This window comes from Saimiri boliviensis, chromosome 11 (genome assembly GCF_048565385.1).
Source record: "Saimiri boliviensis isolate mSaiBol1 chromosome 11, mSaiBol1.pri, whole genome shotgun sequence".
NCBI classification, from domain to species: Eukaryota; Metazoa; Chordata; class Mammalia; order Primates; family Cebidae; genus Saimiri; species Saimiri boliviensis.
This window is the reverse complement of record NC_133459.1, coordinates 33,729,835-33,753,933: the sequence shown is the minus strand read 5'-3', so window position 1 is coordinate 33,753,933 and position 24,099 is coordinate 33,729,835. Positions and strand designations below refer to the sequence as shown.

Sequence of the window (24,099 nt, the reverse complement as noted above, 5' to 3'; positions counted from 1 at the left end):
TTAGCTTCTTTGCAGAAAGGGACAAGCTGATCCTAAAATTTGTGTGGAAACTCATAGGACCCAGAATAGCCAAAGCCATCTTGAATAAAAAGAACAAAGTTAGAAGACTCACATTTTCTTATTTCAAAACTTTCTACAAAACTACTTTAATCAAGACAACATGGTACTGGCATAAAGAAAGACAGATAGATAAAGAGGATAGAATTGAGAGTCCATAAATAAACCCTCACATTTACAGTAAATTCATTTTTACAAGGATGCCAAGGAAATTCAGTTAGGGAAAGAAGAGCTTTTTCAACAAGTGGTGATGGTACAACTAGATATCCACATGCAAAAGAATGGGCCAAGCGTGGTGGCTCATGCCTGTAATCCCAGCACTCTGGGAGGCTGAGGTGGGTGTATCACCTGAGGTCAGGGGTTTGAGACCAGCTTGATCAACATGGAGAAACCCTGTCTCTACTAAAAATACAAAATTAGCTGGGCATGGTGGTGCATACCTTTATTCCCAGCTACTAGGGAGGCTGAGGCAGGAAAATTGCTTGAACCTGGGAGGCAGAGGTTGTGGTGAGCCGAGATTGCACCATTGCACTCGAGCCTGGGCAACAAGAGCAAAACTTTGTCTCAAAGAAAACAAAAGAAACAAACAAAAAAACCAAACCCCTACCTCACACCATACAGAAAACTAAATCAAAATGGATCACAGACTTAAATGTAAGAGATAAAGCTATACAAATCTTAGAAGAAAATATAGGCATAAATCTCTATAATCTTGGATTAGAAAGTGGTTTCTTAGATATTACACCAAAATCACAATCAGGAAAAGAAAAAGTAGATAAATTGCACATCATTAGAATTAAAGACTTTTGTGCTTTTTTTTTTGAGACAAAAGTCTCACTCTGTCACCCAGGCTGGAGTGCAGTGGTGCCATCTCAGCTCACTGCAATCTCCAGTTCTCAGGTTCAAGCAATTATCCTGCCTCAGCTTCCCAAGTAGCTGGTATTATAGACGCATGCATTAAGGCCCAACTAATTTTTGTATTTTTAGTAGAGACAGGGTTTTGCCATGTTGGTCAGACTGGTCTTAAACTCCTGACCTCAGGTGATCCACCTGCCTTGGCCTCCCAAAGTGCTAGAAATACAGGCATGAGCCACTGCACCTGGCCAACTTTTGTGCTTTAAAGGACACCATTAACAAAGTGAAAAGAAAACCTAAAGAATGGAATAAAAGTTTTGCAAATTCTTTATCTGATAAGGGACTTGTATACAGAATATATAAAAAAGTCTTAGCTCTCAGCTGGGCATGGTGGCTCACATCTGTAATCTCAGCACTTTGGGTAGTCAAGGTGGGAGGATCACTTGAGGTCAGGAGTTTGTGACCAGCCTGGCCAACATGATGAAACCCCATCTCCACGAAAAATACAGAAATTAGCTGGGCCTGTAGTACATGCCTGTAATCCCAGCTGCTTGGGAGGCTGAGGCACCAGAATGGCTTGAACCTGGGAGGCAGAGGTTGCATTTAGCCAAGATGGCACCTTTGCACTCTAGCCTGGGTGACAGAGTGAGACTTAAAAAAAAAAAAAAGAACTCTAACAGCTCAATAATAGAAGGACAAATAAACCAATAAAAAAATGGGCAAAGAATATGAATAGGTATTTCTCCAAAGAATATACACAGTTGGGCAAAGAGCACATGAAAAGATGCTCAACATCATTAGTTACAGAGAAATGCAAATTGAAACCACAGAGAGAGAGAGAGAGATCCTTCTCTGTGCCAAGATAGCTATAATAAAAAATAGAGATGATAGCAAATGTTTTTGAGGGCAAAGAGAAAATGAAACTCTCATACACTGCTAGAGGGAATGTCAAATGGGTACATTCACTTTGGAAAACAGTATGGCAGTTTCTCAAATGATTAAACTCGGAGTTACCATATAACCCAGCAATGTCACTCATATGCATGTAGCTAAGAGAAATGAAAACATGTCCACACAAAAACTTGTACATGACTGTTCATAGCAGCATTTTTCATAAAAGCCAGAAGGTAGACACAACCCAAATGCCCATCAATTGGTGAATGGATAAATAAAATGTGGTAATCCATCCATATTTTTTGGCAATAAAAAGAGGCTGGGTGCCTGTAATCCCAGCACTTTGGGAGGCTGAGGTGGGTGGATCACTGGAAGTCAGGAATTCTAGACCAGCCTGGCCACCATGGTGAAACCGCATCTCTACTAAAAATACAAAAATTAGCTGGGCACAGTAGTGTGCTCCTGTAATCTCAGCTACTCGGGAGGCTGAGGCAGGAGAATTGCTTGAACCTGGGAGGCGGAGGTTGCAGTGAGCCAAGATTGCGCCACTGCACTCCAGCCTGGGTGGCAGAGCAAGCCTCCATCTCAAAAACAAAACAAAACAAAACAAAAAAACAGAAAAAAAATCCCGAAACGGAATACTAATACTTCTATAACATGGATGAATCTTGAAAACATGACGCTAAGTGAAAAAAGCTAGTCGCAAAGGACCACATATTGTATGATTTCACTCATACAAAATGTTCAGAACAAACAATTCCATATAGACAGAAAGTAGATTGGTGGTTGCCTAGGGGTCAGTGGGAAATGGGGAGCGACTGCTAATAGTTTTTTTTTTTTTTTTAAAGCAATGAAAATGTTCTAATATCAATTGTGGTAATGTTTGCACAATTCTGTGAATATAAAAAAGCTATTGAATTGTACCCTTTAAATGGGTGAATTGTATGGCATGTGAAATGTATCTCAATAAAGCTGTTATAAGCTTATTTTTTAAAGAAGAAACCCATTCCATGAGAGCCATTTATAGGACATGCTCAATTTAGAGGCAAGTAAAGCAACAGAGGACCAGAAGGGGAAGTCCTAGAGAGAGCCTCCTGAGACCCTTTCTGGCCAGCAGAGTTACAAAAAAGTTCTATTCCTAGAGGTCAGATAACAGGGACGATCTGGTGGTTTCTGAGTCACATAAGGACAATTTAATCCAACAAAGCAGTTCTGGGACCCATGGGGGAAATGGTCTTCCTCCTCCTAGAACCAGAGAAAAAGGAAATGCCAAGGGCAGAGGAGCCCAGCAGACAGAATGTCAAGGACTGATGTCAAGGAAGAAAAATGAAAGTGACCTCATTTCTGAGGCCTGTGGAGCAACAGCTGGAGGTGAGGGTGAAAATCAAGGCCAGAGTAGGTCCAGTCTGAGGATGAAGGGCCAGTGTGTGCAGAGCTGAGGAGCTGGGCCAGGTCTGGCCATGGGTGGGAGACCTATGATCAAGGCTGAGGGAGAGTGAATGAGTGAGGATATCTCTATGGTCTCTGGGGATCAGCAGTTTCTGGATTAGACTCTGAACCAGTTCTGGCCCAACAGAATTAGGGCATGACCAGAGTGTTTGTGGGTGGGGGCAGTGATTGGGTATTGCTCTCTCTGCTGGAGAGAGGGAGAGCCTAAGGCAGTCAGATGGTAGCTATTGAGAAAGTGTAGCAAGGAAGTTTTTCTCAGGTCTGATACCAGCATGTGGTCAAGGCCCAACCAGGACTTCGGTCCATGTAACTCCATGGATGCCTTTGTCCTTACTCTGGGTTGAGGAACGGACTCTGCATCAAATCTCTGAAGGTTGAAATAAGCCTAGAGTGGAGGCATGCTGAAAATATTGACCGAACTCTTTCCTGTGTGGGTTCATGTTCCTGGGATAGTTCATATTCACTGTCTGACTCTTCTCCAGATGCCTCTGGCTACAGCCCTCGCACTGACCTGTTTTTCTGTCCTGAACCCAGAAGTTTGGTGTTGGAGCTGGTTTTGCCACGATGCAAAGCTGGACCCTTTTGCCTCTATTTTCAGGTTCCTGTCTGGTCTTGCTATGGGTCATGTGACTTCATGTTGGCACCATTGTTTCCCCAATTTTCCCCTAAGTCCGCCCCCTCATCTGGTTGACAGAAGACTATTTATCTTCCCAATTTAAAATTTATCATTACTAGAAAGGTCATGAAACCCCATCTCTAAAAAAGTGTTTTAAAAAAATTAGCTGGGCATGGTAGGGCATCCTTATAGTCCCAGCTGCTCAGGAGGCTGGGGTGGGAAGATCACTTGAGCTCAGGAGCTTCAGGCTTCAGTGAGCTATGACTGCACCACTGTACTCCAGCCTGGGTGACAAAGCAAGCTCCTGTCTCAATAACATAACACAACACAACATAACATAACATAACATAACATAACATAACATAACATGACATGTAGCACTCATAGAAGGATTCCAAAGTTTGTTTCCTCAGAAGCAGGCATTATGGAGGGCTAGTAATGTCCTGTATCTTGGTCTGGTTAATAGTTAAAATACTGTATTTGCTTTGTAATAATTCACAGAGCTGGCCAGGTGTGGTGGCTCACACCTGTAATCCCAGCACTTTGGGAGGCTGAGGCAGATGGATCGCTTGAGCTCAGAAGTTCAAGACTAGCGTGAGCAACATAGTGAACCTGTTTCTACAAAAATACAAAAATTAGCTGAGCATGGTGGTGCATGCCTGTAGTCCCAGTTACTCAGGAGGCTGAGGCAGGAGGATCACTTGAGCCTGGGAGGCAGAGGTTGCAGTGAACTGAGATTGTGCCACTGCACTCCAGCCTGGGTGACAGAGCCAGACTTTATCTCAATAATAATAATAACAATTATAATAATTCATGGAGTTTTACACATAGAATTTGTACTTTTCTGATATCGATGGATCTGCCATACCAGCAACCTGTGAACTTCTATGTAAGAGAGAAATAGCCGGGCGCGGTGGCTCAAGCCTGTAATCCCAGCACTTTAGGAGGCCGAGGCGGGTGGATCACGAGGTCAAGAGATCGAGACCATCCTGGTCAACATGGTGAAACCCCGTCTCTACTAAAAATACAAAAAATTAGCTGGGCATGGTGGCACGTGCCTGTAATCCCAGCTACTCCGTAGGCTGAGGTAGGAGAATTGCCTGAACCCAGGAGGCGGAGGTTGCGATGAGCTGAGATCGCGCCATTGCACTCCAGCCTGGGTAACAAGAGCGAAACTCCATCTCAAAAAAAAAAAAAAAAAAGAAAGAAATTTCCACCTTGTTTAAGCCACATATGCAGACTCAAGGTGGTGCTCCCAAATTGCCAGAAAAGGGGTGCTGCAAAGTGCATATTAACAAAACCTTTTCCTTGATTCTTAGCATCGTAAAAAGAAACTTCACTAGAAAGTAAGAAAAGTTTAAACCTAAATTTACAGATCCACAGTCTCTTACTTAACAATCCTGAAATTTGAAAGGCTCTAAAAAGGAAAGTTTTTTGTAATTCAGTTGGTGGCATAATATAACTAGATCTGGACCCTTATAGCAGCAAAGCCTGATCAGAACTGATGTGAGGCTACTTTTAGTTTTTATTTACTCTATTTAGGAGGAATAATCACTAAGTTTTGCTGAAAAAAAAAAAAAAACAACAACATATTGGGTTATGAAGTACTTTTAAAAAGTTTCTGGAGGCTGAGCATGGTGGCTCACACCTGTAATCCCAGCACTTCGGGAGGCTGAGGTGGGTGGATCATTTAAGGTCAGGAGTTCGAAACCAGCCTGACCAACTTGGTGAAACCCTGTGTCTACTAAAAATATCAAAAAATTAGCTGGGTGTAGTGGTGGGCACCTGTAATCCCAGCTACTCTGGAGGCTGAGGCAAGAGAATCGCTTGATCCTGGGAGGTGGAGGTTGCAGTGAGCAGAGATCGTGCCACTGCACTCCAGCTTGGGTGACAGAGCAATACTTGATCTCAAAAAAAAAAAAAAAAAAAAGTTGCTGGAAAGTGATAGCAGTTCTCCAGTTCCTGAGCATAGCGCAGGGTGGGTGAATAGTAACTGGAGAAAATCCTAACTGAAACAAAAAAAGAAAAAAGGCTTATATAATTCCAGGGGTGACAAAGAACATTTTACTTACAAAGGATAGAGAATTAGACTAGATTTGCGTTTCTCTTCTACAGTACTGTGGTATAAACTAAAATCCAAGAACCTTATACATAGCTATCATTCTTCGGCAAATTGATGACAGTTTTGGAAGTACTGTACAAGATGTTAGGGAGATTGCTAATCTTCCAGTAAAATTCAATCTTTTCTTTTCCTGTGGAATTAGAATTGTAGCCTCAAACATGACATTCTATTTCCCAGCCCCCACTGTAGTTAGACATGGCTACATGGACTAAGCTGTCTCTAATAGAATGTGATCTGTCTCTAATAGATTATGTACCATTTATGAGCCCAGTGACTTAAGACCAGTGTATGCCTTCTTCACATTCTCAGGAAGATGTGCCTGTGACTCAGTTTCAATGATGGAGAAAAAAGATGGGGGAATACTATGTCCATAAATGATTGTGTAGCAGCATAACTACAAATGTCCTAAATCAATGCTCAGAAATGCAACATGAGAGAAAGATAAACTTCAATTTGACTTGAGCTATTGCATTTGTGATTTCTTTGTTACAGAAATTTAGTCTCTAATAATCAGGGATTCAGGCAATGTATCATCCATAACTTTATCTGAGAAAGTAATTGAAAAAGTACTCTTAACTAGTTTTCAAGGTAGGAGAAAATAAAAATAAAGAGTAATATAATACAGTTAAATCTAAATAGAACATAACATTGTAACTGGGAATTTTTCATAGAAGGACAAAGAAAACATCCTTGAAACTGTACATGCATCCTGGGAGGAAATTGTTAGTAACATCAGACTAAATGTTGCAAATGATTTTAGTGTGTCAGTTATCTATTGTTATATAGCAAAGTACCCCAAAACTGTGACTTAAGACGATAATTTGTTATTTCTCATGATTCTGTGATTGGCTGGGCTCAACGTGTAAGTTCTTCTGTTCCACTTCATGTTAACTGGGGCCGTTTCTGTGGCTGCATTCTGCTAGGAGCTTGGCTGGAACATCCAAACTGGCTTCACCCACGTGCTTGGGACACTGGCAGGGACGTTCTGGGATTGCTCTTTCTCTCTCCATGAGGTCTCTCCAACAGGTTGACCAGACCTATTTATGTGGTGGCAGAAGTTGCTAGTTGTCTTAAAGCCTACACCCATATGTGTCACAGGGTCACTTCCCTTGCAATTGACTGGTCAAGGTAACTAACAGTACAGCCAGATTCAAGTGGTGGGAAACTAATTCCACTTTTTTTTTTTTGAGACAGGCTCTCACTTTGTCACCCAGGATGGAATGTAGTGTGTGATCTCGGTTCACTGCAACCTCCACCTCCTGGGGCTCAAGTGGTCCTCCAACCTCAGCTTCTCAGCCTCCTGAGTAGTTTGGACCACAGGCACATGCTACCATGCCCAGCTAAATTTTCTATTTTTTTGTAGAGATGAGATATCTTGCCCAGGCTGGTCTTGAACTCCTGGGCTCAAGCAATCCACCTGCCTCAGCTTCCAAAGTGCTAGGATTATAGGTGTGAGCCACCATGCCTGGCCTTCTCACCTCTTTTAAAAATTATTTTTATTTTTAATTTTTGTGGGTACATAGCAAGTGTATATATTTATGGGACATGAGATGTTTTGAGACAGGCATGCAATGTGTAGTAATCATATCATGGAAAATGGGGTATCTATCGCCTCAAGCATTTATCCTTTGTGTTACAAACAATCCAATTATACTCTTTTAGTTATTGTAAAATGTACAATTTAGTTATTATTGACTATAGTCACCCTAATGTGTTACCAAATGCTAGGTCTTATTCAGTCTTTCTAACTATTTTTTTAGTACCCATTAACCATCCCTACCTCCCCACCCAACTACCCTTCCCAGCCTCTGGTAACTGTTACTCTCTATCTCCAATAATTCAATTGTTTTCATTTTTTTGATCTCACAAATAAGTGAGAACATGTGATGTTTTTCTTTCAGTGTCTGGCTTCTTTCTTTGTTTCTTTGTTTCTTTCTTTTTTTTTTTTTTTGAGATGGGATTTCACCATGTTGGTCAGACTGGTCTCAAACTCCTGACCTCAGGTAATCCACCCGCCTCAGCCTCCCAAAGTGCTGGGATTACAGGCGTGAGCCACCACGCCTGGCAGCTTATTTCATTTACCATAATAACCTCCAGTTCCATCCATGTTGCTGCAAATGACAGATCTCATTCTTTTTTTATGACTGAATAGTACTCCATTGTGTACGAATAGCACATTTTCCTTATTCATTCGTCTGTTGATGGGTGCTTAAGTTGCTTCCAAATCTCGACTATTGTAAACAGTGCTGCAACAAACGTGGAGTGCAGTGGGATTGCCAGATCATATGGTGGCTCTAGTTTCAGTTTTCTGATGAACCTCCAAACTGTTCTCCACAGTGGCTGTACTAATTTACATTCCCACCAATAGTGTACGAGGGTTCCCTTTTCTCCATGTTCTAGCCAGCATTTGTTATTGCCTGTCTTTCGGATACAAACTATTTTAATTGGGGTGTGATGATATCTCACTGTAGTTTTTATTTGTATTTCTCTGATGATCAATGATATTAATCTTTCACCTTTTCATGTAACTATTTGCCGTATGTATCCCTTCTTTTGAGAAATGTCTATTCAAATATTTTGCCTTCTTCTTTTTTGTTGTTGAGATAAAGTATGGTTCTGTTGCCCAAGCTGGATGGCAGTGGTACGACCTCAGCTCACTGTAACCTCTGACTCCCAGGCTCAAGCCATCCTCTCACCTCAATCTCCTAAGTGGCTGGGATCACAGGTGAGTGCCACCACATCTGGCTAATTTGTGTAGTTTTTGTAGAGATGAGGTTTTGTCATGTTGCTTATGCTGATCTTGAACTCTTGGGTTCAAGTGATCCTTCTGTCTCAGCCTCCCAAAGTGCTGGGATCACCAGTGTGAGCCACTGTGGTCTTTTATTGCCCATTTTTTGGAAGAAATCATTAGATTTTCTTTTCTATCAAATGATCTGAGCTCCTTAGATATTTTAGTTTTTAATCCTCATCAGGTGGGCAGTTTGGAAATATTTTCTCCCACTCTGTGGGTTGTCTCCTTAACTTTGTTGTTTGCTTCCTTTGCTGTGCAGAAGCTTTTTAACGTGTTGTGATATCATTTGTCCATTTTTGCTTTGTTTGCCTGTGTTTGTGGGGTATTCAAGAAATTTTTGCACAGACCAATGTCTTGGAGATTTTCCCCAATGTTTTCTTATAGTGATTTCATAGCTTGAGGTCTTAGATTTAAGTCTTCAATCCATTTTGATTTTTTTTTTTTTTTTTTTTTTTTGAGGCAGGGTTTTGCTCTGTTACCCAGCCTGGAGTCCAGTGGAATGATCATGGCTCAGGCAATCCTCCTGCCTCAACCTCCCAAGTAGCTGGGACCACAGCCACACCACCATACCTGGCTAATTTTAAAAATTATTTGTAGAGACAGGGTCTCCCTATGTTGTGCAGATTGGTCTTGAACTCCTGGGCTCAAGTGATCTTCCTGCTCTGGTCTCCTAAAGTGCTGGGATTATGGTTTCTGTAGATGGTGAGAGAAGGGGGTCGAGTTTCATTCTTCAGCATTTGGATGTCATTTTTCCAGCACCATTTATTGAAGTGATTGTCTTTTTCCTAGCATATGTTCTTGGCCCCTTTGAGGAAAATGAGATCACTGTAGGTGTGTGGATTTGTTTCTGGTTTCTGTTCTGTTCCATTGATTTATGTGTTTGTTTTTATGTCAATATCATGCTGTTTTGATTACTATAGCTCTGTAGTATAATTTGAAGTCAGGTAATGTGATTCTTCCAGTTTTGTTCTTTTTTGCTTAAGACAGCTTTGGCTATTCTGGGTCATTTGTAGTTCTATGTAAAAAAATTATATATATATATATGAGACAGAGTCTTGCTCTGTCACCTAGGCTTGGAGTGCATTGGCTTACTGCAACCTCCGCCTCCTAGGTTCAAGCATAAGTTCTTGTGCCTAAGCCTCCGAGGAGCTGGGACTACAGGTACCACCATATCCAGCTAATTTCTTTGTGTGTTTTTAGTAGAGACAGGGCTTCATCATGTTGGCCAGGCTGGTCTTGAACTCCTGACCTCAAGCAATCCTCCTGCTTTGGCCTCCCAAAGTGCTGGGATTACTGGTGTGAACCATTATGCCTGGCCAGTTCTATATAAATTTTAGTATTGTTTTTTTTCTATTTCTGTGGAGAATGTCATTAGTATTTTGGTAGAAATTGCACTGAATCTGTAGATTGCTTTGTGTAGTATGAACATTTTAATGACATTGATTCTTCCAATCAATGAACATGGAATATCTTACCATTTTTTAGTGTCCTCTTCAATTTCATTCATCTGCATTTTTTTTTTTTTTTTTTTTTTTTGAGACAGAGTCTTGCTCTTTCATCAGGCACCAGGCACCAGGCTGGAGTGCAGTGGCATGATCTCAGCTTACTGCAACCTCCACCTCCCGGGTTCAAGCAATTCTCCTGCCTCAGCCTCCCAAGTAGCTGGGACTACAGGTATGCGTCACCATGCCCAGCTGATTTTTGTATTTTAGTAGAGACAGGGTTTCACCATGTTGGCTAGGATGGTCTCGATCTCTTGACATCGTGATCCGTCCGCCTCGGCCTCCCAAAGGGCTGGGATTACAAGTGTGAGCCACTGTGCCTGGCTCATCTGTGTTTTATAGTTTTCATCATGGAGATCTTTCACTTCTTTGGTTAATTCCTAGGTATTTAATTTGTGGTTATTGTTAATGGGATTATCTTTTAAAATTTATTTTTCAGATTATTCACTGCTGGCCTACAGAAATCCTGATTTTTGTATGTCTATTTTGTATTCTGCAACTTTACTGAATTTGTCAGGTTTTTTTTTTTTTTTTTTTTTTAAGATAGGGTCACTCTGCACTCTGTCACTGAGGGTGGAGTACAGTGGCATGATCTTGGTTGACTGCAACCTCCACCTCCCAGGCCCAAACAATCCTCCCATCACAGCCTCCCAAGTAGCTGGGACCACAGGGGCACAACACCACACCTGGCTAATTTTTTGTCTTTTTGATAGAGATGGGGTTTCACCCTGTTGCCCAGGCTGGTCTTGAACTCCTAAGCTCAATCTGCCCACCTCGGCTTCCCAAAGTGCTGGGACTACAGGTGAGTCACTGTGCTTGGCAACTTATCACTTTTTTTTTTTTTTTTTTTTTTTTTTTTGAGATAGTCTTGCTTTGTTGTGTAGGCTGGAGTGCAGTGGGGCGATCTCAGCTTACTGCAACCTCTGCCTCCTGTGTTCAAGCGATTCTCCTGACTCAGCTTCCCGAGTAGCTGGGATTACAGATGTGTGCCACCATGCCTAGCTAATTTTTGTATTTTTAGTAAAGATGGGGTTTCGCCATGTTGGCCAGGCTGGCTCCGAACTCCTGGTCTCAGGTGATCCATCTGCCTTGGCCTCCCAAAGTGCTGGGATTACAGGTGTGAGCCACCATGCCCAGTGGAATTTATCACTTCTAATAATTTTTTGTGTGGACTTTTTAGGTTTTTCCAAATACAAGATCCTATCATCTGCAAGCAAAGATAATTTGACTTCTTCCTTTCCAATTTGGATACCCTTTATTTTATTTTTTGAGATGGAGCCTCACTCTGTCATTCAGGCTGGAGTGCAGTGGCATGATCTCGGCTCACTGCAACCTCCATTTCACGGGTTCAAGCAATTCTCCTGCTTCAGCCTCCCGAATAGCTGGGACCATAGATGCATGCCACCATGCCAAGCTAATTTTTGTATTTTTAGCAGAGATGGAGTTTCCCCATGTTGGCCAGGCCTCAAACTCCTCACTTCAGATCCACCCACCTTGGCCTTCCAAAATGCTGGGATTACAGGCATGAGCCACTGTGCCCCACAATACCCTTTATTTCTTTCTCTCGTCTGACTGCTGTAGCTAGGACTTCCATTACTATGGTGAGTAACAGTGGTGAAAGTGGGCATCCTTCTCATGTTCCAGATCTTAAAGAAAAGCCTTTCAGTTTTTCTCCATTCAGTATGATAGTAGCTGTGGGTTTGTTGGATATAGCTTTTATTATTACCAGGTATGTTCCTTCTGTACTGTTTTTAAAGGGTTTTCATCATGAAGGATGTTGAAGTTTATCAACCACTTTTTCAGCATCAATTGAAATGATTATATGGTTTTTGTCCTTCATTCTGTTGATATATCACAATGATTGGTTTGTATATATTGAAGCATCCTTGCATTCCAGAGATAAATCCCACTTGGTCATAGTGAATGATCTTTTTAATGTATGGTTGAATTCTTTTTGCTAGTATTTTATTGAGGATTTTTGCATCAATATTCATCAGAGATGTTGACCTGTAGTTAATTCCACCTCTTGATGGGAGAAGCATCATGCACATGCAAAGATGGGATTATTGCCAGCATCTTTGGAAACAATCTTTCTCTTGTTCTCTTTTCTTCTTTTCTTTCATCTCACTCTGTATTGGCACAATCATAGCTCACTGCGGCCCTGACTCACTGCAGCCTCAACCTCCTGGGCTCAAAGAATCCTCCTGCCTCCTTTTGCTGAGTAGATGGGACCACAGGCACATGCCACCACGCCCAGTTAAATTTTGTATTTTTTGTAACCTTCTGCATGGAAGTCTCCTAAGGCAGATTCAGAAGGTCATTAAGTATGTCTTCTAGGTTCTAAGTTACCACAGATGACAGTGCTGCCAAACATTTTGCCAGTGCATCACACTGGTTTTTCTTTCCCCAGGCTTCAACAACAGTTTCCTCACTGCTCTTCTAACCTCCACTTACAGCCTCCTTGATGTCTTTCCAGGCTCTGCCTGCTGCCTGGTCCCAACATCAATGCCACGTTTTATATTTGAGTTATGGCAGTATCTCATTTCTAGATTTCAATTATCGAACAGTTATCTACCAAGGGGTGCTTTGTTATATAACAACAGATGCTGCAATCATCTAGCAACATGGAGGATATAAGATGGCTTCACTCATATGTTGTGGGGCCGTGTTGCTGGCCATGGGGTTACTCTCTATGTGTGATTTCTCATCAGTCAGCAGTGATCTCATTTAACCTTGATATGGTGGTAGGAGTGTTCTATGGTAATGAAAGCAGAAGCTCCAAGGACAATTGAGGCCTATGCTTAGGAACTCATATGGTATCACTTCTATAATATTTTTTCAGTCAAAATAATTCACAAGCCCAGTCAAGAAACAAGAGGTAGTGAAACAGACTCTGTATTAGTAAGGTTCTCCAGAGAAACAGAACTAATAGGAAATGAAGATTTATTATTATGAAGAATTGGTTCACCCAATTATGGAGGCAAAGAAGACCCACAGTCTACTGTCTGCAAGCTGGAGACCCAGGGAAGCCAGTGGTGTAATTCAGTCCGAGTCTAAAGGCCTGAGAACCAGGGGAGCCGATGATATAAATCCTAGTACAAGGGCAGGAAAAGATGAGAGGGGATGTTTCGGCTTAAACAGTGAGGCAGGAAAAAAAAAAAAAAGAGAGAGAGAGGGCAGATTCTTCCTTTCTCTACCTTTTGTTCTATTCTGGCCTTCAATGGATAATGCCTTTCCATATTTGGAGGACATTACATATTACTGAATCTACAGATTCAAATTGACACACTAACTATCACAGACTCTCTCTCTCTCTCTCTCTCTGTCTGTCTTTTAAATCCACCCATCTGCACACTAAAGACTCCTTCCCTTGATGGGAAAAGTTGTAACAACTTTATGGCCATATTTAACCTCCCACAGGTAACTACAAACATCTTGAAGTAAATATAATATTCAATAATTTTATGTTGAAAGCAACATAACAAGAACAAGATACAGATGCCCAATATCACCATTTCCATTCAACACGTTACTAGAGGTTTAGCCACTGCTATAGGCAAGAAAAAGAAATAAAAGTTATATAATTAGAAATAAATAAATAAATAAAATGGTCATTATTCTCTACATAGCTGGAAACAGAAAGAAAAATGGCTAGACTATTAGAATTAATTAGTTTAATTAATAATTTAGCAAGGGCGCTAGCTTCATACAAAATATACCAACATACAAAAATATACTGTATTTCTATTTTTATACTGAAAACAATTAGAAAATAAAAATTTACATTTAAAATGACATGAAATATTAAATGCCTAGAATAAATCTAACAAAGATGTGTGCAATCTCTACACTTAAAAACTGTAAAGCATTATTAAGAGAAATTACAGACACAGAAATTACAAATAAATGGAGAAATATATCATTTTCATGGATTGAAAGAGTCAACCCTGGAGAATGCTATTATTAGTCCCTTAAGCCTACTTTAATAAAGTACCACAAATTTTTTTTTTTTTTAAACAACAGAATTTATTATCTCACCATTCTTGGGGCTAGAAGTCTAAAATTAAAGATCAGTAGGGTCATGTTTTCTCTGAAACCTATATGGGAGAATCTTTCCTTGCCTCTCCTAGCTTTCAGTGTTATCAACAATCCTTAGCATTCCTTGGCTTGCAAATGCATACTTCAATTTCTGCTTCCATTGTCACATGGTGTTCTCCCATGTGTATGTCTCCATATCTTCTCCTCTCTTAAGGAAACCAGTCACAATGAATTAAGCGCCCACCTTACTTTGATATGGCCTCATCTTAACTAATTACATCTGCAACAATCCTATGTGACTAAATAAGGTCCCATTCTGAGGGTTAGGACTTCAACATATCTTTTTAGGCAACACAGTTCAACACAATGAATAACAAATACCAATTCTCCAAAACAGGCATACCACTTCAGTATAACACTAAAGAAAATCCCAATGGATTCTAAAATTTATAAGGAAAGTTTTGTCACAACTGACAAGCTGGTTAAAAAATTTACATCAAGATGCAAAGGACCAAGGAAAGCCAAGACAATCTTGAAGGACGTAAGAGGAGGGAGGACTTTTTCTATCATATGCTAAGATTTATTATAAAGCTATTACAGAAATTAAGACAATATGGTATTTCCACAGGAGAAACAAAAGGAATCGGCAACATAGTCCTAAAACGAATCTACATATATAGACAACTTATACGTTCATGCATGACAAAGGTGTCAGTGCAGAATGGTGGGGAAAAGGACAGTCTTTTAAAAAAATAGTGCTTAATCCATTTAAAATTCACAGGGAAAAGCTGAAATCTGACTTACCTCACACTATATACACAACCCAACTTAAAGTGGATTACAGAACTAAATGTGAAAGACTACTAACATTTCTAGAAATTTTCTTCATTTGGTAGGAAAATATTTCTTACTTAAGGGTGCACAATAAGCACTAAGTACAAAGGTTTTTTTTTTTTGTTTTTTCTTTTTCTTTCTTTTTTTTTTTTTTTTTTTTTTTTTTTTTTTTTTTTTTTGACGGAGTCCAGCTTGTCACCCAGGCTGGAGTGCAGTGGTGCAAACGTGGCTCATTGCAACCTCCACTTCCTGATTCAAGTGATTCTCCTGACTCAGCCTCCCGAGCAGCTGGGACTATAGGCACATACCACCATGCCCAGCAATTTTTTTTTTTTCTAAGGCAGAGTCTTGCTCTGTTATCCAGGCTGCAGTGCAGTGATACCATCACAGCTCACTGCAACCTCCGCCTCCCGGGTTCAAGCTATTCTCCTGCCTCAGCCTCCTGAGTAGCTAGGATTACAGATGCCCATCACGCTGGGCTAATTTTTGTATTTTTAGTAGAAACAGTGTTTCACCATGTTGGCCAGGCTGGTCTCGAACTCCTTCCTGGCCTCAAGGGTTCTGCCTGCCTCAGCCTCCCAAAGTGCTGCGATTATAGGCATGAGCCACTGCAGCAGGCCACAAAGGTCTTTTAAGTTCATCAGAAGATACCAACAATAGGGTGATAAGGCAAGCTACTGAATGGGGAAGATATTTGCAATATATAGAGTAGTCCTCCCTTATCCATGGGGGATGTGTTCCACGATGTTTCACAGATGCCTGAAACCTCCAGTAATACTGAACCCTACATATTCTATATTTTTCTATATACATACCTATGATAAAGTTTAATTTGTAAATGAGGCACAGAAAGAGACTAACAAGTAATAATAGAACAATTATAACCATATACTTTAATAAAAGTTGTTTAAAACTTATGAATTAGGTCCAATATGGCGGTGCCCAGTGGCGGTGTGAACTGCGAGGAGTTCGCTGAGTTCCAGGAATTACTCAAGGTGATGAGGATAATTGATGACAGAATAGTACATGAATTAAACGCTACGGTTCCAACAGCTTCCTTTGCAGGGAAAATTGATGCCAGCCAAACCTGTAAACAGCTGTATGAGTCTTTGATGGCAACTCATGCCAGTAGAGACAGAGTCATAAAAAATTGTATAGCCCAGACGTCAGAAGTAGTAAAAAACCTCCGAGAAGAGACTGAAAAGAATTTGGACTATTAACGTTATTAAAGCAACTTAGAAAAGAGCAGACAAAGTTGAAATGGATGCAGTCAGAACTGAATGTTGAAGAAGTGGTAAATGACAGAGCTGGAAGGTGTTTAATGAACGCTGCCGAATTCAAGCCTCCAAAGAATGAATAAAGAGAGATCCTTTTTTTTTTTTTTTTAAAGGCTGGGTCATCTCATAAGAGCTAAGCATGACAGGTATCAACAGGGTGGGCTTCCTAGGATGACTTTTGAGCCAACAGTCCAAGACCTTTTGTTGATTTCAGCCCCACTTAGCCAAGACCTCAAATATAAATAATTCTGATAATTATGGAGAAATCAACTGCTATTTTAAATTGATTCTGTAAAAAAAGTTTTGTTAACTATTAAAATAATTTTCTGACTCAGGGTAAAAAAAATGAATTATTTGTTACTAGAATTTTCCATTTAATATTTTCAGAATGTGGTTGACTGTGGGTAACTAAACTGCAGAAAGCAAAACCATGTCATCAAACTGAAACTACCTTGTTATATGAAGTTCTGAGAAGTCAGGAAAAACAAATAACAGTCTAATTTCCTGAGTGCCAGTTTCAATTAGGAAAATAACGAAATTCCTTCTGCTTTCATCCTTACCAAAAAAAGGTAAACTGAAGTTACCTGATGTTAACCAATCAGTTATTTCTCTATTGTTTTGTTTCCTGGTTCTACTTTACAAGGAAAATAACTTATTTATTTATTTTTTGGAAAGTTACTTTTGAAATGGACCAATCTGTTTTTTGTTCTTTGTTTCTGCTTTCTCCAGCCCTTCTCTGCTTATAAAAGCTACCTCTTCTGCTCAGCTCATTGGAACTCTTGTTCAATTTTATAGAATGAAGTGTTGCCAGATTCTAGAATCACAAATAAAGCTAATTGAGATCTTTAAATTAAATTTGCTGTAATTTTGTCCTTTAACACCACCAATGACAAGAATGTTTACAGTGACATTATTCCTAATAGGCACAAATTGGAAACAACTCAAATGTCCATCAATAGTAGATGACTAATATTGTACCATATTCATAAAACGGAATATCATACAGCAATCAAAATGAATGAACAATCACAAATCAGAGATGTATCTGTTAAACAACGCTGAATAAAAAAATAACAAATCTTCATTTTGGGCAAGTTAATATTTTCATTTATATCTTAGAGATTAAAAAATTATACCTCTTAGGGTTATTGTGAGGATTAAGTGGGATGAGGCATGTGAAGTGCTTAGCAAGCCAAGTAATATTTATTACCATGCTCTCTCAGTAGGCCACGGTTCAGGAAATGGGCATTAAAGAACGCTACAAATTAGCTGGGCGTGGTGGTGGCGCCTGTAAGAAGCTGGGGCAAGAGAATCACTTGAATCCAGGAGGTGGAGGTTGCAGTGAGCCATGATTGCACCACCGCACCCCGGCCTGGGCAACAGAGTGAGACTCTTGACACACACACACACACACACACACACACACACACACACACTACAGAACACTTACAGCACCTTCTAAGGCCACTGATAATCCTCCTTAAACCCCTTTCTCCAACTATTCACAATTGAGCCTCGGTCTCTTTAAGAAGTAAATCAAAACTAAGGAAAGAGGAATGCTGGGAAGTTCTCCTCTGCTTAGGTCCGGAGCTTGACGGGAAAAGAGGGCGGAGATTAGGGCTGTGCATGCGCGGTTGGCCGGCTGTTGCGTTGTGATGGATCAGGCAGAATTCCAGAAGAGAAAATGATCTTTGTCTAGGCGCAGAAGGCTTGGTTCTTATTACCAAATTCTCTGTCCGGTGCTCCTCCGGTAGCAGGTAGGCGACAAAAGATGAGCGCTGCCGCACTGGTAGTGGGCGGGACGGCGGGGCGGAGGCCGCGCCACGTGACGAGGCGTTGCGGCGGGGGCGGTGCCAGGTGGGCTACGCGGCTGGGGCGGCTGCGGATTTCGCTTTTGGTACGCGTTGACACGCACTGGCTAGTCCTCTGCTCTCTGTCGGAGACTACGTTGCGTTGTTAGTCCTTAGTGATAGGAGTGGGAATTCTTGGTGGGAAGAATTTCCGAACGCGTGCGGTTCTTAGAGGAGGAATGCGCGCCCATAGAGAGTTGTGACTGTGGCGAGTGCGCAAAAGTTCTCGTCTCTTCTTCGGAACAGGCTTTTCAACCAGTTGTCCATTTCCGTCCTTGACTATTCGGATAAAGACAACTTTGAAGAGCTTTTCGTTTTAGGTTTAATTTGCCCCGTTTAGTTCTTTGACTCTTAGGGGAAGGGAATTCACTGAATGGCCAGTTGAGTTTCTTTTCCACAGGAGGGCGATTGTGAAGCGGCGCTCAGAGGGGCTTGAGGCCCCCCACTTCCCACACGGAGACCTTGAAAGAGGCAGGTGATTCACTTTCTCTAAGGGCGTGCCTGTTGTTCGCCTGCAATGAATGGCATCTTGAGCTAAGATGGAGCGTTAGGCCAAGAAATGGGGCCCTTAGGGAGGCTTCCAGTCAAGGTTGAGTTATAGGTCAGGGCAGGGAGGTTGTTGTGCCTCACTTTGAGAAATAAAAGCTGACGTGGGCCTCTAAGTACTGATTCTCATGGGGTCAGAAACTATTTTTTGAGTCCATTCTTCTCAGAGGTTGGTAACTTCTTCCCACATCTTGGTCTGCTGCTGGTCTAATTCCCTTCAATTACGTTCAACACAGGAAAGACCAGTGTGTGTCTTTAAAGATACTAGAGAAGTGGGAGCTGTTGCTGGAAAACTGTTTTCTTATGTAGCTACTGAAGGAGCAGAAAGGAAGAAAGAAAAAAGTTAGTCATGGCCCCCAGAAGAGTTGTTTTTCAAATGCTGAGCTGTGAAAACTTGTGCACTCAACATGAAGTTTTTCATATAGATAAGCTTGAAATAAAAAAAGAATAAACCTGAGTATGTATTTTAGGTGTCCAGCTATCCATTGCCAAGAAGAAATCTATTCGTTTGAGCCTGAGGAACTCCTTCAGGTAAAAAATTAGAATGAAAGAACCTTTGGATGGTGAATGTGGCAAAGCAGTGGTACCACAGCAGGAGCTTCTGGACAAAATTAAAGAAGAACCAGATAATGCTCAAGTAAGCATTTCATCTTGATTTAATTAAAAAAAAAACAACAACTTTCTTTTTAAGATCTGGTGAACTGAAAAATTTTAGTTAGGCAGTTTCTGGTTTGTAAGTTAAAATAACCCAAATGGAGACAGGCTCTTGCTCTGTTGCACAGGCTGTAGCGCGGTGGTACAATCTGCTCCATCTCCTCGGGTCACTGCAGCCTTCACCTCCTAGGCTTAAGTGATCCTCCCACCTCAGCCTCCTGTGTACTTGGGACCATGGGCACACACGACCACACTCAGCTACTTTTTTGTATTTTCGGTAGAGACGGGGTCTCGCCATGTTTCTCAGGCTGGTCTCGAACTCCTGAGCTCAAGCAGTCCATGCACCTTGGCCTCCCAAAGTTCTGGGATTACAGGTGTGAGTCACCATGCCTGGCTGGTTTTCTGCTCTTTGAATGAAAGATGTAACTACGTGATTTTTTTTTTTTTGGAAGGAAAGTAATATATTTACTATTTTTCCATACTTGTCACTTAAAAAAATTTTCTTGAATCTGGTAGTACTTTCCTTTATTCTGTTAAGAATTTGTGGTCTATGCTAGGCTCTGGGGATCCAGGATTGAGCAAAGTTAGCTTAGTCCCTTTCCTCGTAGAACTTACATGTTAGTAGAGGAGGCAGAGATTACACAAGTATTGGTCAAATAATATATGTAATTACAAACTATGACAAATGCTCTGGAAGAAAAGCCTAAAATGGGGAATCTGACCTAGTTTTGGTTGTGGTCTGAGGCCTGGGGATGGCTAGGGAAGGCCTCTCTAAGGGAAGGATGTGTACGCTGAGTTATGAAGAATGAATTGATTAGGCAAAGGGCATGGTGAAGAGTATTTCAGACAGAGGAAATTGTGAATAGGAAAGCCCTGAGTTGGAAAGATGTGTGGTTCTTTTCAAGACCTGTAGGACCAGTGAGCCTGCAACAGAAAAGGTATGAAAATGGTGATGATGATAATGATCAAAACAACAATAAAAATAGATGGCATTAGTATATCGGTATATATTATATCATAATCATATGTGGCATTATTAACTTAATACTTATATGTGCTTAAGAGTGTGCCAGGCACCATTCCCAACACCATATTGTTATCCACATTTCACAGATGAGGAAACCAGAACTTAAAAAAGCCAAATAGTTTGCCACAGATCACAGTAAATAACAAAGACTGGATTCAGATCCAGGTGGTCAGACCCCAGAACCTGTGCTATGCTGCTTCTCTATGATAAGACTGTAAATCTGGTTTGAGGCTGAATTATGCAGGACTTCGCGGATGTTGTTATAAATTTTGGTCTTTATCCTAAGAGCGGTTGATAGCCATTGTAGGGTTTTGTTGTTGTTGTTGTTTTGAGACGGAGTCTTGCTCTGTCACCCAGGCTGGAGTGCAATGGCATGATCTCTGCTCACTGCAATCTCTGCCTCCCTAGTTCAAGCAATTCTCCTGCCTCAGCCTCCCTAGTAGCTGGGGTTACAGGTGCGTACCACCAGGCCTGGCTAATTTTTGTATTTTTAGTAGAGACGGGGTGTCACCCTGTTGGTCAGGCTGGTGTTAAGCTCCTCGTGACCCGCCTGCCTTGGCCTCCCAGAGTGCTGGAATTACAGGCGTGAGCCACCATGCCTGGCATTTTTTTTTTTGGAGATGGGAGTTTTGTGATGCAATGGCGTGATCTCAGTGGTGTAACCTCCACCTCCCAGGTTCAAGCGATTCTCCTGTCTCAGCCTCTACAGTAGCTGGGATTACAGGTGCTCACCACCACACTTGGCTAATTTTTTGTATTTTTAGTAGAGACAGCATCTCACCATGTTGGCCAGGCTGGTCTCGAACTCCTGACCTCAGGTGATCTGCCCATCTTGGCCTCTCAAAGTGCTAGGATTACAGGTGTGAACCACTGTGTCTGGCCAATTGTAGGTTTTAAGTGAGAAAGTAAGATGAAACAGATTTGTGTTTGGAAAGATCATTCTGGTTACCCCATAGAGACACAGAATGGAGAACACAGGAATCACTGTGGAGAGATGAGTTAGTTGTTTTGGCAAGGAATGTTTTTTTCTTCTAGGACAGTTCTTTTGCTTTATACCCTATAGTTACTGACTTTATTGTATAAGGGAAGCAATAACATTTTTAAATAATACATTTATTTTTTATAACATCTCACATTTCCTTTTTTTTTTTTTTTTTTTTTTTTTCTGAGATGGAGTCTTGCTTTGTCTGCACAGGCTGGAGTGCAGTGGTGTGATCTTGGCTCACTACGGTCTCCTCCTCCCAGGTTCAGGTCATTCTCCTGCCTTAGCCTCCTGAGTAGCTGGGATTACAGGTGTGTGCCACCACGCCCGGCCAAGTTTTTGTATTTTTGGTAGAGACAGGGTCTCACCATGTTGGCCAGATTGGTCTCAAACTCCTGACCTCAAGTGATCCACTCACCTTGGCTTCCCAAAGTGCTGGGATTATAGGTGTTAGCCACTGTGCCCAGCCATAGGCAGTATCATTTCAAGACAGGGATGTCAGGTTTTGTTTCACTTATTAACTCTATGCCTTCCTACAGTGCTGAGCTGAGGAGTTCTGAGGTAGTTTCTGTAAGATGTGGTGTAGGGGATGGTGACATCCATGCCACTTGTTCCCTCCAGGTGGTAAATTCTTACTCTTTCTCTGCCTAAAGTAACCATTTCTTTGCCAGGGTTTGTGGATTCTAGCTTTTAAATATTTTTTGTATCTGGCCCTTCATGTTCTTCTGTTATTGCATTATATTTTCTTTGTCTTTTTTTTGAGACAGGGTCTCAATTTGTTGCCCATACTGGGTTGCGCTGGTGCGATTATGGCCACTGCACTCTAAGTAATCCTCCCACCCCAGCCTCCCAGTTAGCTGACCACAAACGTGTTACACCACATGGCAATTGTAAGGCCAGCTGCCTCGCAGAGGGTTAAAACGGACACATCCATCTCTCTCTGGGCCTGATAACCGTGTCATCACCCAAGCCCGTTATCTGGCCTTGCCTCACGGCTTTCCGCATACCAGACCCAAGCCCACATTCAGCACTAAATTATGCATTCAACGCCCAGCCCGCTGTTAATAAACACCGCAGGAAAATTTTTTTAAGAAGCCCCATCAGACCCTGACTGGTAGCTGTCTGCTCTGTACGCCCCAGAAGGCCTACCTACCCATAACCACTAGCTCCAAGCATTTCCTGCTTCTTAATAGCCAATAAGATTACCTTCACTTTGTTCCCCAACAGTCAATCAAGGCCCAAAATCCCACCTGCCTACCCATAACCACTAGCTCCAAGTACTTCCTACTTCCTAACAGCCAATAAGATTACCTTCCCTTTGTTTCCCCAACAGTCAATCAAAGCCCAAGGTCCCGCCCGCCTACCATTAACCCTTAGCTCCAAACACTTCCTGCTTTCTAAGAGTCGATAAAATTGCCTTTGCTTTGTTTCCCCAATAGCCAATCAGTCGCCTTCCATCCCTATAAAACCCCATAATCTAAGCTGCTGGGCACGACTTCTATGGCCCCCTCCTGGACCACAGAACCTCGCTCAGGAGCTAAATAAATTAGCTTCTCATTTTCTCATACTTGCCTCAATTTCCTCATTTTACATCAGCAGTAAACCTTACAGAGATAGTTTTTGATATAGATGGAGTCTCCCTATGTTGCCCAGGCTGGTCCTGAACTCACAGCCTCCAGTGATCCTTCTGCCTCGGCCTCCCAACGTGCAGGGATTATAGGCATAAGCCATTGCACTTAAACATTTCATTATTTCTCATTTGGACTTCTGTAATAGTTTCCTAGCTATTCTTCCTTCAGTCACATATCCCATCAAAACACTGTACAGTGATGCCATTGTACTGTGTAGATTCAGTGATATTTCTCTCTTTAAAGACCCTGTTTCCTCCTGTGTGATGAAGCAGGGATCTTTCAATGTAACACCCAAACTATACATGTTTAGGCCTTTGTTTTCTCTTCAGTGTTATCATTCATTTTTCCCACCTTTTCTAATCTATACTCCTGCCAACTATTTGCAGTTCATTCAACATTGTCTTCTAAAACTCTGTTGCATTTTATTTCCTTGCCTTTGCACATGCCATTTCTTATGCCGGTGGAAGAAGAAATAAGCTAGATAGGCTGGCAAAGTTTTGTGCTCTTTTAAGATGAAGTTTGTCTGTCACTCACAAGTAGCATGAACTATTCTCTCTCCTTTTTCTTTTTTCTGAGATGGAGTCTCGCTCTGTTCCCCAGGCTGGAGTGCAGTAATGTGATCTCAGCTCACTGCAACCTCTGCCTCCCAGATTTAAGCTGCTCTCCTGGGTAGCTGGGATTACAGGTGTGCACCACCATGCCTGGCTAATTTTTGTATTTTTAGTGGAGATGGGGTTTCACCATGTTGGCCAGGCTGGTCTCGAAGTTCTGACTGCAAGTGATCCACCTGCCTCAGCCTCCTAAAGTGCTGGGATTATAGGCGTGAGCCACTGTGCCCGGCCTGTGCCACTTTTTATACAAATACAAAATCAAGGCCAGGGGCAGTGGCATACACCTGTAATCCCAGCACTTTGGGAGGCCAAAGTGGGCCTCAAGTGGGCTAGGTATAGTGGCTCATGCCACTAATCCCAGCA

At 41.6% G+C, this 24,099-nt stretch overlaps 1 protein-coding gene and 1 pseudogene across 4 annotated transcripts in view; both read left to right on the top strand.

The window, feature by feature from the left end:
• Positions 1–16,090: 16,090 nt before the first annotated feature.
• LOC101053899 (protein MIX23 pseudogene) lies at positions 16,091–16,518 on the top strand (annotated as a pseudogene).
• A 1,495-nt stretch (positions 16,519–18,013) lies between these two features.
• Positions 18,014–24,099, top strand: part of ZMYM6 (zinc finger MYM-type containing 6) — a 46,613-nt gene continuing 40,527 nt past the window's right edge. The window contains exons 1-3 of one of the 4 annotated variants that reach the window (XM_039474317.2): positions 18,014–18,192; positions 18,686–18,756; positions 19,302–19,468. In XM_039474317.2, coding sequence (XP_039330251.1) covers positions 19,376–19,468 — 93 coding nt within the window. In that variant the 5' untranslated portion in view covers positions 18,014–18,192; positions 18,686–18,756; positions 19,302–19,375. Of the gene's footprint in view, positions 18,193–18,284; positions 18,761–19,301; positions 19,469–24,099 lie in introns of those variants that run through there. The other 3 variants (XM_074380487.1, XM_074380486.1, XM_039474318.2) reach the window with 3 other exon arrangements.